The sequence below is a fragment of the Zootoca vivipara genome, chromosome 3, assembly GCF_965207765.1.
Source record: "Zootoca vivipara chromosome 3, rZooViv2.hap1.1, whole genome shotgun sequence".
NCBI lineage: Eukaryota > Metazoa > Chordata > Lepidosauria > Squamata > Lacertidae > Zootoca > Zootoca vivipara.
The window spans coordinates 6129003-6143351 of NC_142586.1; the positions used below are offsets into that span (position 1 = coordinate 6129003).

The following is a 14349-nucleotide window of genomic DNA, read 5'->3' on the forward strand; positions in this document are numbered from 1 at the left end:
TTGCTGCTGCGCCTATCACTATGTCTTATTTTCGGGGTATGACTTATATTCCTTGAATGCTTAAAAATCCTGCTATGGCTTATTTTATGGGTATGTCTTAAAATATGAGAAACAGGGTAAGAGGAGATGCAAATTAGCCATCTAATGCAGTGTTTAAAACTGTCATAGCCCAAATACAGTAAAAAAGACTATGGCTAGTTTCTCATTTGAGGGGTATCGGTGTGTGTTCCATGTCAACACACATCTCCCTTGTCCAACATCTGCTACCGAACACTGCTAGGATACAAGTACTATTGTGGGATCACTGCACAGAATTAGCAACCCTGCTGTGCAAGCTTATCAAATTGGACATTCACGTTGAAAAACTGAGGTGTTAGGCAAGTTGCTTGCCATCTTTATTACATATGCTCATCAGACATCTGCTTGAGAACACAGTTACACTCTTTTCTGCACCCATGTTGGAGTGAAGAGTTGCCACAGGCTTTTTCCGTCAGTCCCACTGTTTCTGTATACGAGTCATTGTACAGAAAATCCATTTAGCTTCAAATCAAGCATTGTTTGTCTTAAAACCTTTCTGCTGCTCTGCTGGCCACTGCTCTAATATTGCCATAAACCTTTGATGGAGGACTTCCTGTAGAAGAAAGCAAAGCATTAGTATTGCTTATAATGAAATTCAGAGCTTAAAATGAAAATATAAATGATACCAATATTGATCTTACTAGACATAATAATCCTAAAACACAAGATGAACATGCACACAAAAGCCATGCTACTAAGGAATAGGAAAAATGATTTAAAATAGATATAACCACGAGTACCAATATATACCCTGTTTCTCATATTTTAAGACATACCCATAAAATAAGCCATAGCAGGATTTTTAAGCATTCAGGGAATATAAGCCATACCCTGAAAATAAGACATAGTGATAGGCGCAGCAGCAATGCCGGCCGTGGCAGGAGGAGGAGGAAAAAATAAGACATCCCTTGAAAATAAGCCATAGTGTGTTTTTTTGAGGAAAAAATAAATATAAGACGTGTCTTATAATATGAGAAACACGGTATATAAAAGAAGCAGCTTTCAAACAAGTATTTAGAGATGTGTAGCCCTGTAGAAAGTAGTACAAAAGCTGCCTCTGAACCCAATTTCCTTCTATATGGGTACTAATGATTATACCTAGCTTTTACTACCATTCCAGATTATTAAAGTCATAAGAAATTATTTCTGCTCAGAAATGCCGTTTCTCGGCCATCAATAGAAGCAAAGCCAGTTAAAAGTCGTAGCACAAAGCAGGGGTCTTTAAATTTCCTTTTGTTAAAAGAGGCTTACCTAAGATGAGGTTGCAAATTGCTGTTCGTGCCATTTTAATATTCTGGAAAGACCCTAAAATATGAACTTTCCTGTAATGAAAATAAGAGGTTTTACTTTACATGTGAAGTGTACTGTATTTAGGAATGTTTGACTAATAATTGGGGGGGGGAATCATTTTAGTGACCCCAAAGGACCAGTCTTGTTTAGCACTTCTCACATTGGTAAAATCAGCACCTGACTGAACTGTGCCTCCATAAGGGGAGATTTTGGTCATCTATCAAGATGCTCCGCTTTTCCCAAATCCTAAGCATTAAAAGTAGCCATGGCGTTGTACTGTCCTCATCTACTTCATTTCAGATCCAATTTGCTGCACACCATCTACCGTAGCACACCGAGGGGGGCGGGGCGGCTAATCCATTCTTGACCTAATGCTGTACAATACAGCTGTTTCATGAGGAATAACTGCCACAAGACAACATACAGCTATTTGAAATTGTTTAGAAAATATATCTACAGGTTTCGTCAGCCAGACATAGCCAGATAGCATCTTACTGCCTATTCAGGATCCCCTACAATCACTTTTAAAAAGTCTTGTCCAGGCAGAATGCTACACGGAAAGTACACCAATTCATATTCATACAAGAAAATGTTGCAGTTACTTACGAGTCTGCAAGAACTATTCGTGTTCTGGTCACATTTTCAATAGTGAATTTTGTTTTTCCACCTTTCCCAGCAATTCTTCCTATTGCTCTAGAAAGGTGATCTCCTTTTAATGGCTTGACTAAAGAGAAAAGGTCAATGTTACTTCATTGTCCAATTTTTTCCAACCCAGTCCTAAATAAGTTTGTTCTGGGCTCAATGAAGGATATGGGTGAATGCGATGTTGCACAACTAATGCTCAGTAGCTGTGAACCGAGTTAAATCTCTTGAATAGGAGATTACTGAGAACCACATGAGAATGAAATACTTTTAAATGTTTATTCCAAAATGAATAATCAAATTGAAGCAAGGTATTTGAAATTAACACTTAGAACTGTTAAATGTTAAAACTAAGGCTGCAAGCTTTAACAGGGAGATCAGACAACTAAAGTTAAGGACACACGGGCTGTGAGATCGTTTTATTTATGTGTTGTTCTAACAGGGGAGGAAAATGATATTTAAAACAGCCTTTCATTTCAATAATGAGCAGTAGCGTTTGTTACTTAAGTGCTTACACATCCCTCAGTAACTGAAAGATGCACCTATTCTGAGGTTTTGAAAAAAACAAGACCTTAAAAATGGAAGACTCACCATCTGTTACTTCAAAGGATTCCAAAAAAAGGTCATCTAATCTGATGAGAGCAAGTGCATCCTGTAAGAGAGTTGTGGAATTTGAAATTTTGTATAAGAAACAAAGAAATACAGTAATCTTACAGGGCAGGCACAGAACCTAATTAGGGACAGTATGACAATCAGAACAGAAAAATAGAACTGACTGGCAGCGGCTTCTGAATTTTCCTTTGTAGCATGGCTAAAATGGGTCACCTGACGTGGGTGACATCCAGTGATTGACAGTCCTGTGAAAATGGCTCACGGAGGGTTGAAGAACCCAGGATATAAAAGGGCAAGGCGATGTCACAGCAGGTGTGATGGGACTTCTTCCTTTGCTCCCCCAATCTGTCCTGTGGGGTTCCTCAACCCTTAAACAGATTTTGTATTGGGGTGGGTGGGCATGTAGAATGCAGGAGGAAGAAGGGATGCCACACTACCAAAAGCCCACTGCATGGAGGACACCACAGTTGGCTATCATTCGTAGCTTTTAAAAATACAAGTTCCACAACAGGAGGATTAAGGTATATTGGCAAAGATTAAGGAAAACTTTCCAAAGTTAATATTAATCTGGTACCTTTGCTCCTATTTTTAAACCATCACCTTTACATCTTTGTTTTAAAAACCTGGAAACACCCATGGCATACCATATTCCCCTTTTTGACTACAAAGCACCCCAAAGAAAACATCTTTAATAAATTCTAAAACAGAAATTATACAGGAAAGTCGAGCATGCAAATCTCAGTGCATGGATGGCTGGAACACAGCACAACAATACAAAGTCAATTTTTTTCGTTTGGATAACAGATTGTTAAATCTCCATTGTCCAAAAGACAAAATAAATCCTTTACCCTATGCATGCCAGAGAATCTGTTTAAAAACAAGCAACTCACCTCAACTTGAAATCCAAGTAGAAAAGCTTTCACAAAATCAACTGCTTTTGTCAAAGCACCTACGTCTTTTGTTTCTTTACAAGTCTAGAAGAGAAAATAAGTTGTTAATTTTGGGGCAATGGAGCGCTGGGGGATTTAGTATACACGATGCTCTTCTCTACAACATTCAACTTAAAAACCAAGCTCTGTGGTTCCATTAACACAACTGACAACTCCTAATGGTCTTCACCTTAATTTTACCCATTCCTAAATCTGTATTATATTTACCCTTACAAAAAACACTCTGCAACAATACATAATGATTTTGTAAGGTAATTTCAAACTGTTTTATTCCACACTGAGAGTTAACTCTCCACAATGAATGGCTCAGGTCTAAATTGTTATATCTTTGTGTTACTAAGAAATAAGTGAGGTTCTCCTGAGATTAATGGAACTTCCAGAGCACTCTGGACATGATTTGTCCACTAACCTCAATGACTCTGCCCCAATGGCCTCATTATTTAATTTAGCTAGTTAAACAGGAGAATCCTTCCTGTCTGGATTTGGCTTCATCTGAGATCCACCCCCCCCCCCAACTGCTCCAATGCCAGCCACCAAATGGCCCTGCTGAGACTACAGTGCTTAAATCCAGCTCCACTACTACCTGCTGAACTTTTTCACTAGGAACTAGGGGCTGACCCTGTCTCCCACCCTGCTTTGGGGGGGGGCACGCTTTCATTAAATAGCAAGTACTAGGTCCTCCTACTTTACAAAGCACCAGATAACATGGCATGGGAAGAGAGGCTGCTCGATTGCAAGCACTTCTCCTCATCCCAGGGCCAAAGACCTCATACAGTACAGTAAGTAGCACCTCCCTCTCTGCTACCATCAATTCTGCTCAACACATTCTGGGCAGCAAAGGGCCTGGTGAATTTGGGACAGTCAATTGCCTGCTTGTGACTAATTTGTCCCTTAACTCATAGTTTAATTAGAATGGAATTAGTTCAGCAGTCAGGTTTTCAAGTCTTTCCTATCAATTATTCCTCCTGGCGAGGGGAGACACAGGAGGAAGGAGGGGGCAGGCACAAATGAGCATTGTGCCCCTGTACACTCTTTGATCACGATGGCGTACCATTATATGTTCGAGGAAAAAACATCCTACAAGCTCACCTTTATCTCTACATTCCTTGTTTTTAAATTAAACCTAATTTGAAGCTGTAAGTGTTCTACAATAGGCGTAAAAATTTTCATCCAGTTTTCTTTCAGAGGTGTGTATCTGTTTGGTGGTACAGAAATCTTCCTCATTTCACCTTTTCCGCCCTATAATAAAAGACCAAAAGAAAGAAAAGAAATAAAGAAATGTTGGTTTTAAGCATTTTAATTATATTAACTGCAACTTCCTTGAGAAACCATTTAAAAAAATGCAGTATATAAGTTCCTGTGTGTACAAATAAATAAGATCCCTTTGCACCAGAATCTAAATCGCTTGACAAGTAAAATTCCTCTAAGTATTCAATTCAATGATTATCTTAATGTTTTGCTTTCAATAACCTTAGGAAAATTGTGGCTAGTAAGCCCAGTTGACTTATTTTTGCTAGAAACATTTACTTTAAGTCTGAGAGGTGTTGTTGTTGTTCAGAATTGGTAACCAAGTTTATACTGACCTAACAAGCAGTATAGAAACATAAGGAAAACCATCCCATAATAGTATAGTGAAGACAGAACTTCTTCAGAAAGATCAAACAGTTGAGAAACAAGGCTGTATAACAACAAGTTTAGAGCACACATAGTACATGCTACCACTTCCCCTACCTCTAACCAAGATTAAAGTTTGGGGAATATTCACATACTGAATGCTGGATCCTTCCAAAATGACAATTTTCAACCATAATTTATCTCCCTGCAACACCCATGAATTCAGAAGTGGGGAGGTAGAATAGCAGCAAAAACCTAGCCAAGAATTTTAAGTTTTGATCATAACCCATTGAGTGACCTCTGCATTGGCCAAAGCGGGATTTACATCAGAATGCAGAACCAAACCAGTGTCAGAAACTAAGAAATAAAAGTTAATCAACAGGTTACAGTTGCCACAACATACTGTTTAGTCGCCATCCCCCCCCCCAAATAAGGTTTATTGTTTGTTGGTATTAAAGGGTTAAGTTATACTAGTCGCTCTAAACACTGAGCAGCTGAACCTAATTAAGCATCCGGGAATGTAAGACAGCCTGTATAAATAGTCAGTTCCTTGATGTGTTCTTTCTCTTAGGAGCGTTTTTTCTCTCAGTAGTGTTATCTCTTAGTTTTGGTTGCTGTGTGTAGGAGTGATGCCTCAAGTTTGTGCACTGAGGCACAGTTTTGTTTAAGTTTTTACTTGGCCAGAGATGAAGAATGTCTGCCTTATCTCCTGGCTACGTTTTTGTAAATAAAGCCTTTTGAGTTTGCAACCTGCTCCAGAGTTCCTGAATTAACTCTTGCTGACTCACCTTACTCTTTGCCGTTGTGCTAAAAAGCTCTGCTGAAAGGGAAGATTTACGTCTGGAAGCGTGACTGGACCGGTAACTTTGTTTACTTAAACACAAGCTAATTAAAGCTTATGGACAGGTTATGGGCCCAGTGCGTGAAAAGAGATAAGGATTGAAGTCCAGAGTGATTTATGAAAGGACTGGAGTGAAGCCAATAAGAGGTTGCCAGCAAAGGGGAAAGCAAAAGAAAGCAGCTTGAGTCCTGCAATGTGCTGAAAGTTTTAAAGAGGCACTGTGCAGTTTTGAACTCGCTGGAAGACGCCTGCAGGAGCCACCTCATTAGCTGGGAAGCAAGCAAGCAGTCTACAAGTGTGTGAGTATTTTTCCTAAACCCCAGGGAGGATGGCACAGCCCCAGGAAAGTTTTATAGTCCCCTTTGCAAGGCTGAATGGGAAAAATTTGCAGGACTGGAAGGCCAGGGTGAGGGTCTGGCTGCAAGCTAAAGAGTTATGGGACTGTACACAGGCATCTCCTGTAGAGGCTGCAGAAGACGCTTCAGCAGCAGACAGGGCTATAGCTGCAGCTGCAAAGAGACGTGATCGTAAAGCTCAAGGTCTTTTAACGTTAGCGGTGGGCGAGGAACAAATGCCTTATGTAGCTGAGTTACAGTCCACGCATGAGGTCTGGATGACCCTGGAGCGGTTAAATTCCAGAAACACTGCTGGGGCCAGGATCCATGCCACGAGGACTCTGTTTGAGTTACGTCTGCAGCCGGGAGCATGTGTGAAAGAGCACATTGCCAAGATGGTCTCTGTCTTTAACCAATTAAGACAACTCAACATTCCTTTTACACAGGAGCAGCAGTCATATATTTTGTTGTCCTCTCTTGATAAAAGTTACCAGACTCTAGCTCTGACTCTGGAATGCATGAAAGCCAGTGACTTAACGCTGGAATATATTTCATCTAGACTTGCTGATGAACAGGATAAGAGACAAAGAGAAAAAGGCTTGTATGAAAGGGGAGGCTGTGCTGTGCCCAGGAGTGGGGGTGCAGAGCCTGAGAACACAGTGAATGCCTTTGCAGTTAGACGCTGCTACCGCTGTGGTTCTCCCTCCCACTTAATTAGGAATTGTCCACGTGATGCAGGCCAGGACAACTTCAAAGCCGTTGCCCCTAGTTACCAGATAAGGAGTTCCAGAGGACGGCGGAGACGAGGAGGAGGGCGTGGCCAAGCCCACAGCTCACAGCACATAGCTTCAGCTATGGCTTTAAGGGGAGCTCGTGACTGCAAGAGTGATCAACGGTGGATTATTGACAGTGGTGCATCCCATCACCTGGTGGCACCATCTAGTGTTCGTTTGAAAAATTGCAGGCAACTTCAAACTCCCAAAATTGTCAAGATGGCTGATTCATCCACACGTTCTCTAGGATCCGTAGGCACAGTGTTCCTGACCTGTTTGAACACAGAAATTGATGCCTATGTGCTAGAGGGGATGAAAGGGTGTATTTTGTCTGTATCAACACTTGACAGAGATGGGTTTAAAACTGTGTTTGAAAGTGGGTTTTGCACTATTTCCAAGGATGGTGTGTCTCTTTTACAGGTGGAGTGCAAGAATGGACTATACAGCTTTGAGACTAATTCTGATGCAGTTGAACAGGTCCAAGCTGGCTGTATAAACTCTCCCACTCATGATTATTGCGTTCATTTTTGGCATAGGCGTCTCGGACACATTAACTTCCAATACGTTAAGAGACAGCCTGAACTATCTGAAGGGTGTAAGCTAAACAAATGTACAAAGTTTTTGGATTGCACTGCTTGTAAAAGTTCGAAAATTCACAGGTGCAGCTATCCCAGGTCAGATAGGAAATCTGACAAAGCGTTTCAGCTTGTGCATATGGACTTATGTGGTCCGATGCCTACTGCTAGCTTCGGAGGTTCAAGGTTTGCGCTTTGTCTCTCAGATGACAAGACAAAGGTCACATGGTGTTTTCCAATTAAGACAAAAGGGGATGCTGCTGAAACAGTTAAAAATTGGGTTCAAGCAGTAGAACTTGAATTTGGTACTAGAGTCCTTGCTTTTCAGTCGGACCGCGGTACGGAATTCACCGGGTCTGTGCTGCAAAATTTCTTTAAGAAAAAGGGAATTAAGCATCGTCTGTCCACCCCTTACTCACCCCAAGAAGGGGGCGTAGCCGAACGCAAAAACAGAGTTTTGCAAGAGTTGGCAAACTCTATGCTGTACGATGCACAACTACCTCAGAGTTATTGGGCGGAAGCTTGGATGACGGCCACTCATGTTTTGAACCGCGTTTATAATTCTGTTATAGAAACCACGCCATATTTTGCTTTATATGGCAAGAAACCCAAAGTGAATTACTTTAGGGTGTTTGGATCTCCAGCCTATGTTCTCATTCCAAAAGCGTTAAGGAGAAAGGGAGGTCCAAGAGCAAAGAAACTCATTTTCTGTGGGTACGAACCGTGCTCTAAAGCTTGGAGGTTCGTGAATCCAGATGGGGATACTACCAAAGTGGTCATCAGCAGGAGCGCTGAATTTTGTGAGCAGTCTGGTTGGACTCACTTGCATGGTAACCCCGATATTTTGAGGGATGATTTAGGAATTCACACTGGAGAGGAAAATCCAGAGGGTGGTGAACCAGAACAGGATGATGGTGCACAGGGTTCAGATGTAGACTCTGACCATGCACAAGGAACATCTCCTAAGGCAGAGAAGCCTGAGTCTAGGAGTGCTCCGACATCGCCCACAGGTAGACCTAGCAGGCAGAAAAAGCGCAGCAGGTCGCCAACAACGCCAAGCCCAAGGGAATTATCTAAACGAAGGTCTTTATCCCTAGAGGCGCATCCAGATTTAAAGTCTGAGAAAGGTTCTGACAGCCAACAGTCAGAGGGGGAACAAGAGGTGGAATTGCGTAGGTCCAAACGCACCACAAAGGGCAAACCACCAGAGAGGTTTAAAGTGACAAGTGTATATGTGAATTTAGCCCAATGTGAGCCAGAAAGCTACACAGAGGTACAACAGCTTTCAAGCTCAGAAGCTGCAAAGTGGCAGGAAGCGATGGAGAAAGAGATGGCTTCTATGAAGTCTCTTGGTGTGTTTACATCCACTGAACTTCCTAAAGGCCAACAAGCAGTGGGATGTCGATGGGTATATCGTATAAAGCCCACAACCACTGGTGAGCTGCAATACAAAGCCCGACTAGTTGCCAAAGGGTTTTCGCAGCGTAAAGGCATACACTATTCCCAAATCTATGCCCCTACTGCGAGGTCAGAGACATTAAGAATGCTTTTAACTTCTTCAGCTAAGAAGGGAAACAAGCTATTTCATTTTGATGTCAATGTGGCTTATTTGAATGCAGATTTACAGGAGGAAGTGCATATGATGCCACCGCCAGGTTTTGAGGGAGACAAGCCAAACCAGGTCTGGCGTCTACACAAATCCATCTATGGGCTGAAACAATCTGCCCGCAACTGGAATGTCTGTTTATCTGATGCTCTAGAGAGCATGGGGTTCAAGAAGAGCATGGCAGACGCATGTCTGTACTTAAAAAGTGCTGGTTGTGAGCAAGAAGCGGTTCTGATATTTGTTGATGATCTATTGTACTGTGGAAAGGATGATAAATGTGCACAAAAGTTTGCCACAACACTTGGGAAAAGGTTTAAGCTAAAATCTCTAGGCACTGTATCCGTGTATCTAGGAGTTAAAATACAGCAAGATGAAAAAGGAAGTTATTGGCTCAGCCAAGAGGCTAAAATCCAACAATTACTAGAAAGATTTAAAATGGATAAATGTGCTGGTGTAAAAACCCCAATGGAACTAAGTTATGTAAAAGATGCTCAAGCCGAGCAACAAGCAGAGTTCAGTAACCCCGAGGTTTACCAGTCAGCAATAGGCAGTCTACTCCACATTGCACAGTGGACTCGGCCTGACATTACGTATGCTGTGAATATGTTATGTAGACAAGCTGAAAAACCATCCACTCATGCTTGGCAAGGAGTAAAAAGAGTGTTGCGATATCTCCAAACTACCAAAAGTCTTTGCCTAAAACTGTCAGCAGAGGGCAGCACAGAACTTGAATGCTGGGCTGATAGCAGTTGGGCAGATGCTGGACAAGATAGAAAATCAGTTTTAGGAATGGCTATAAAATTTGGAGATGCATTAATTGGTTGGAGATCGCGAAAGCAATCACTCTTAGCTTTAAGTTCCACTGAATCGGAATTCACTGCAGTGTCTGATGTTTGCAGAGAACTTGAGTTCTATAAACAACTGGTTCAGGAATTGTTTGGGGAATGTCCTCTACCCATCAGAATATGGGAAGATAATCAACCTTGCATTAGATTAGCTGAATCAGGACAATTCAAGGCACATACGAAACATCTTGACATCCGTTATCAAAACGTTTATCAAAGTGTAAAACAAGGTTTGGTTAAGCTACAGTACTGCCCGAGTAAAGATAATCTCGCAGATGGTTTTACAAAAGCGTTGAGTTTGCAATCACATCAAGATTTCTGTTCAGGTCTGAATTTGAATTAAGTTTGTTACAGCTCAGTGTCACGAGCGAGAGGGGGTGTTGGTATTAAAGGGTTAAGTTATACTAGTCGCTCTAAACACTGAGCAGCTGAACCTAATTAAGCATCCGGGAATGTAAGACAGCCTGTATAAATAGTCAGTTCCTTGATGTGTTCTTTCTCTTAGGAGCGTTTTTTCTCTCAGTAGTGTTATCTCTTAGTTTTGGTTGCTGTGTGTAGGAGTGATGCCTCAAGTTTGTGCACTGAGGCACAGTTTTGTTTAAGTTTTTACTTGGCCAGAGATGAAGAATGTCTGCCTTATCTCCTGGCTACGTTTTTGTAAATAAAGCCTTTTGAGTTTGCAACCTGCTCCAGAGTTCCTGAATTAACTCTTGCTGACTCACCTTACTCTTTGCCGTTGTGCTAAAAAGCTCTGCTGAAAGGGAAGATTTACGTCTGGAAGCGTGACTGGACCGGTAACTTTGTTTACTTAAACACAAGCTAATTAAAGCTTATGGACATTGTTGTTATTATTAATTTCATTTCTATTCTGCTTTATATTTTAAAGAGAGAAAAAAAGTGTTTTACAACACATTAAAACATCAAATAAAACAAATAATGAGCCTACACTTGGTTTTTAAGATCCATGAAAATGCCATTGCCCTTTTCAACCAGCTTAACATCTTAAAATGAAAAACCTCTAGAAGCTAAATGTACAGAACATGATGATTTTGTTACAGTGCAATAAAATAACGACAAGACATCTCCATAGATGTCCAAAGGCTGGCAGTAATGTCTCTTGATGCTGGGACATGTGGGGGGCATGTCTGAAGCAGAAAACGCACCAGCCAGATGGAGATGGCCATTGCCAAAACTGGTGACAAGACATCTTCACTTGTTGGGAGCAAATGGACCCATACCAGTTGCAAAATGCAACTGGAGCCTGAGGAATTTCGAGCAATGAACCAAATCTAGGTCTAATCACAGTACCCCGTGTCAAGTATATCACTATGATACAAGTGCCTGTTACATCTCAAAACACAGAATCATAGAATTATAGAGTTGGGAGGTACCCAGGGGGCCATCTATTTTATTTATTGAATTTATATACTGCCCTATACCTGCATGTTGCAAGGCAGTTCACATAATAAAATCAAAATATAAAACCACAAAATACATAATCAAAATAAAAGCAACAACAACCTAATAACTTCCCCTCACAAAACCCCACATTTTAAAAGAGCATAGGATGTCACTCAAATTAACCAAAGGCCTGGTTAAAAAGGAACGTTTTTGCCTGGCGCCTAAAGATGCATAATGAAGGTGCCAGGCGAACTTCCCTGGAGAGAGAATTCCACAGATGGGGAGCCTGTTCTTGTGTTGCCAGCCTCCAGACCTGTATGACTCCTGGCACAAGGTGGGGTGGGAAAAACTGACTGTACTTCACTTGAAAATGATAGCTTCACCCAGGACTTGCAATACCCAAAGATTTCCCATAACATGATGTAAGATCTTCTTGTATGATCATCATGCAGAAAGTGTACTGCAGTGACTAATGTTTCCAACTCTTTGAAAGATTCCATCAATGGTGTTTACACATCACTTGGGAAGACAGGGAAACAATGCCAGGAAGAAGCAAAGATCACCTGTGTCGAAGCAATGATTTTTCAACATCAACTTTGTTGGACTGGTTATGCTGTGCAGATGCCTGATTGTCGCCTTCCAAAGCAACTACAGTGGTACCTCTACTTACGAATTTAATGCGCTCCGAACTCACATTCGTAAGTCAAAAAAATTTATAAGTCGAATCTCATAGGAATGCATTGGGAGAAAAAATGCATAAGTCGAAGAAACCCTATCTAAAAATTCGTAAGTAGAAAAAATCCTATCTAAACCGCATCCAAGATGGTGCACGGAGTTCTGTTCGTAAGTAGAAACATTCGTAAGTAGAGTTATTCATAAGTAGAGGTACCACTGTACTCTATTCCAAACTTAAAAATGAACTGAAAGGGTGCTGGTGGTCAACAAAAAAGGTTTAAAGACTCTAGGTGTGTGTTATGGTCCGCGAAAAACGGTAGTATAAACACCAACAATTGGGAAACACTGGCCTGTGAGTGCTCCAACCGGAGAACAGCCTTTACCAAAGGTGCCATGGGCTTTGAAGACACACAAACTCAGGATGAAAGGGAGAAAGGTGCTAAGAGGAAGGCAAATTTGGCAAACCGTCACCGTGATCAACTCCCGTCTGGAAAACTATGTCCCCACTGTGGAAGGACATGTGGATCCAGAATTGGCCTCCACAGTCACTTATGGTTAACACCATGCTCATGAAGACACATTCTTAGGTAAAGCTGCCTTGAGTCCCTGTCGGACTAGGGAGAGCAGGGTTCGAATCCCCCCCAGCCATGAAGCTCACTGGGTGACATGGGGCCAATCACTACTTCTGAGCCTGACCAACCTCACAGGGTGGTTGGGGAGGATTCCCTGAGGAGGAAAGCCACGCGAAGCACCGTGGACGAAGCACTGGCCTATACACGTAGCAAATAAATACGTCATAGAAATAAAAAATAAAATAAAACGAAGCCAGACTCGTAGAACGGCAGAGGCGGGACCTGGCCCCTAAGCCGCCCACGCAGGGCCTGGAGGGCCCGACTGGCAGCAAGAGCCTCTCCCTGACTCACCCCGAGAGCCTCTCCGCGGAGAGGGGGGAAATCGGGCCGCTTCCTGGCCGAAGGACCCTCGGCCGTCTCCATGGCGCCTTCCTGGCGCTCGCACGCGCGCCGCTTCCGCTTCCGGACACGCGTGAAGCCGCCGCCGCCGCCGCCGCCACCCTCCCCGGCAGCCTGCGCCTCCATGGCCGCGGGGGGCTCCGCGATCCTGCTCTCGCCGGCAGATACCTCCATGCCGAGTCCGCGGGACACGCCGAAAGGAAGAGGCGGGGCGGCGGCCTCGGGAAACGTCATCACGCCCGCGACGCCACTTCCGCCGCTCTAGTGTCCCCTTTCGCGCTCTCTATCGTCTTGTGGCCTGTCCTTCCCCCGTGTTAACAACAATGCATTTCCAAGAGACCATGATGGTCATCTGGAATCCGAAGTAGGGCTCAAAAACCCTGAGAGTCTCTTGCTCTACCAACCAAGCTATTAACCAAGCATAGGCAAACTCGGCCCTCCAGACGTTTTGGGACTACAATTCTTATCATCCCTGAGCAGTGGTCCTGTTAGCTAGGGGTGATGGGAGTTGTAGTCCCAAAACATCTGGAGGGCCGAGTTTGCCTATGCCTGCTATTAACTAACAACAACATCCAATTTCTATGCCGATCTAAAAGGGGATATATATACTGATTGAGGTAACTGTTCGGTGGATTTGTAGCTGGTTGACTGACTGAACCCAAATATTGGTCAGTAATGGTGTGTCATAATCCTGGGGGGGGGGTTACAAATGGGGTGCTCATCCAATCTGCAGATGACACTAAACTGGGAGAGATAGCTAATCCTGCAGAAGACAGAATCTGGATTCAAAATGATTTTTACAGATTAGAGAGTTGGGCTCAAACTAACAAAATTAATTGCAACAAATGTAAAGTTCTGCACTTAGGCTGGAAGACTCCTGTTCAACAGGAGTCAACAGTGTGATGCAGCAGCAAAAAAAGCTAATGCTATTCTAGGCTGCATCAACCGAAGCATAGTGTCCAGATCAAGGGAGGCAATTGTACTGTTCTATTCTGTCTTGGTCAGACCAAACCTGGAATACTGTGTCCAGTTCAAGGATGTTGACAAGGGAAACCAAGGTGATCAAGGGTCTGGAAACCAAGCCTTAAGAGGAGCGCTTGAAGGAGCTGGAGATGTTTAGCCTGGAAAAGAGGGGGCTGAG

The 14349-nt window shown here is 42.7% G+C and overlaps 1 protein-coding gene across 1 annotated transcript; it reads right to left on the minus strand.

The window, feature by feature from the left end:
- Positions 1-366: 366 nt before the first annotated feature.
- PNO1 (partner of NOB1 homolog) lies at positions 367-13641 on the minus strand. The gene is made up of 7 exons (XM_035110286.3): positions 13161-13641; positions 4662-4811; positions 3513-3596; positions 2602-2662; positions 1975-2092; positions 1330-1400; positions 367-631 (listed from the first exon to the last, which is right to left on the minus strand). The coding sequence occupies exons 1-7, from the start codon at positions 13440-13442 to the stop codon at positions 564-566; spliced, it is 834 nt and encodes a 277-aa protein (XP_034966177.3). The 5' UTR covers positions 13443-13641; the 3' UTR covers positions 367-563.
- Positions 13642-14349: the final 708 nt, after the last annotated feature.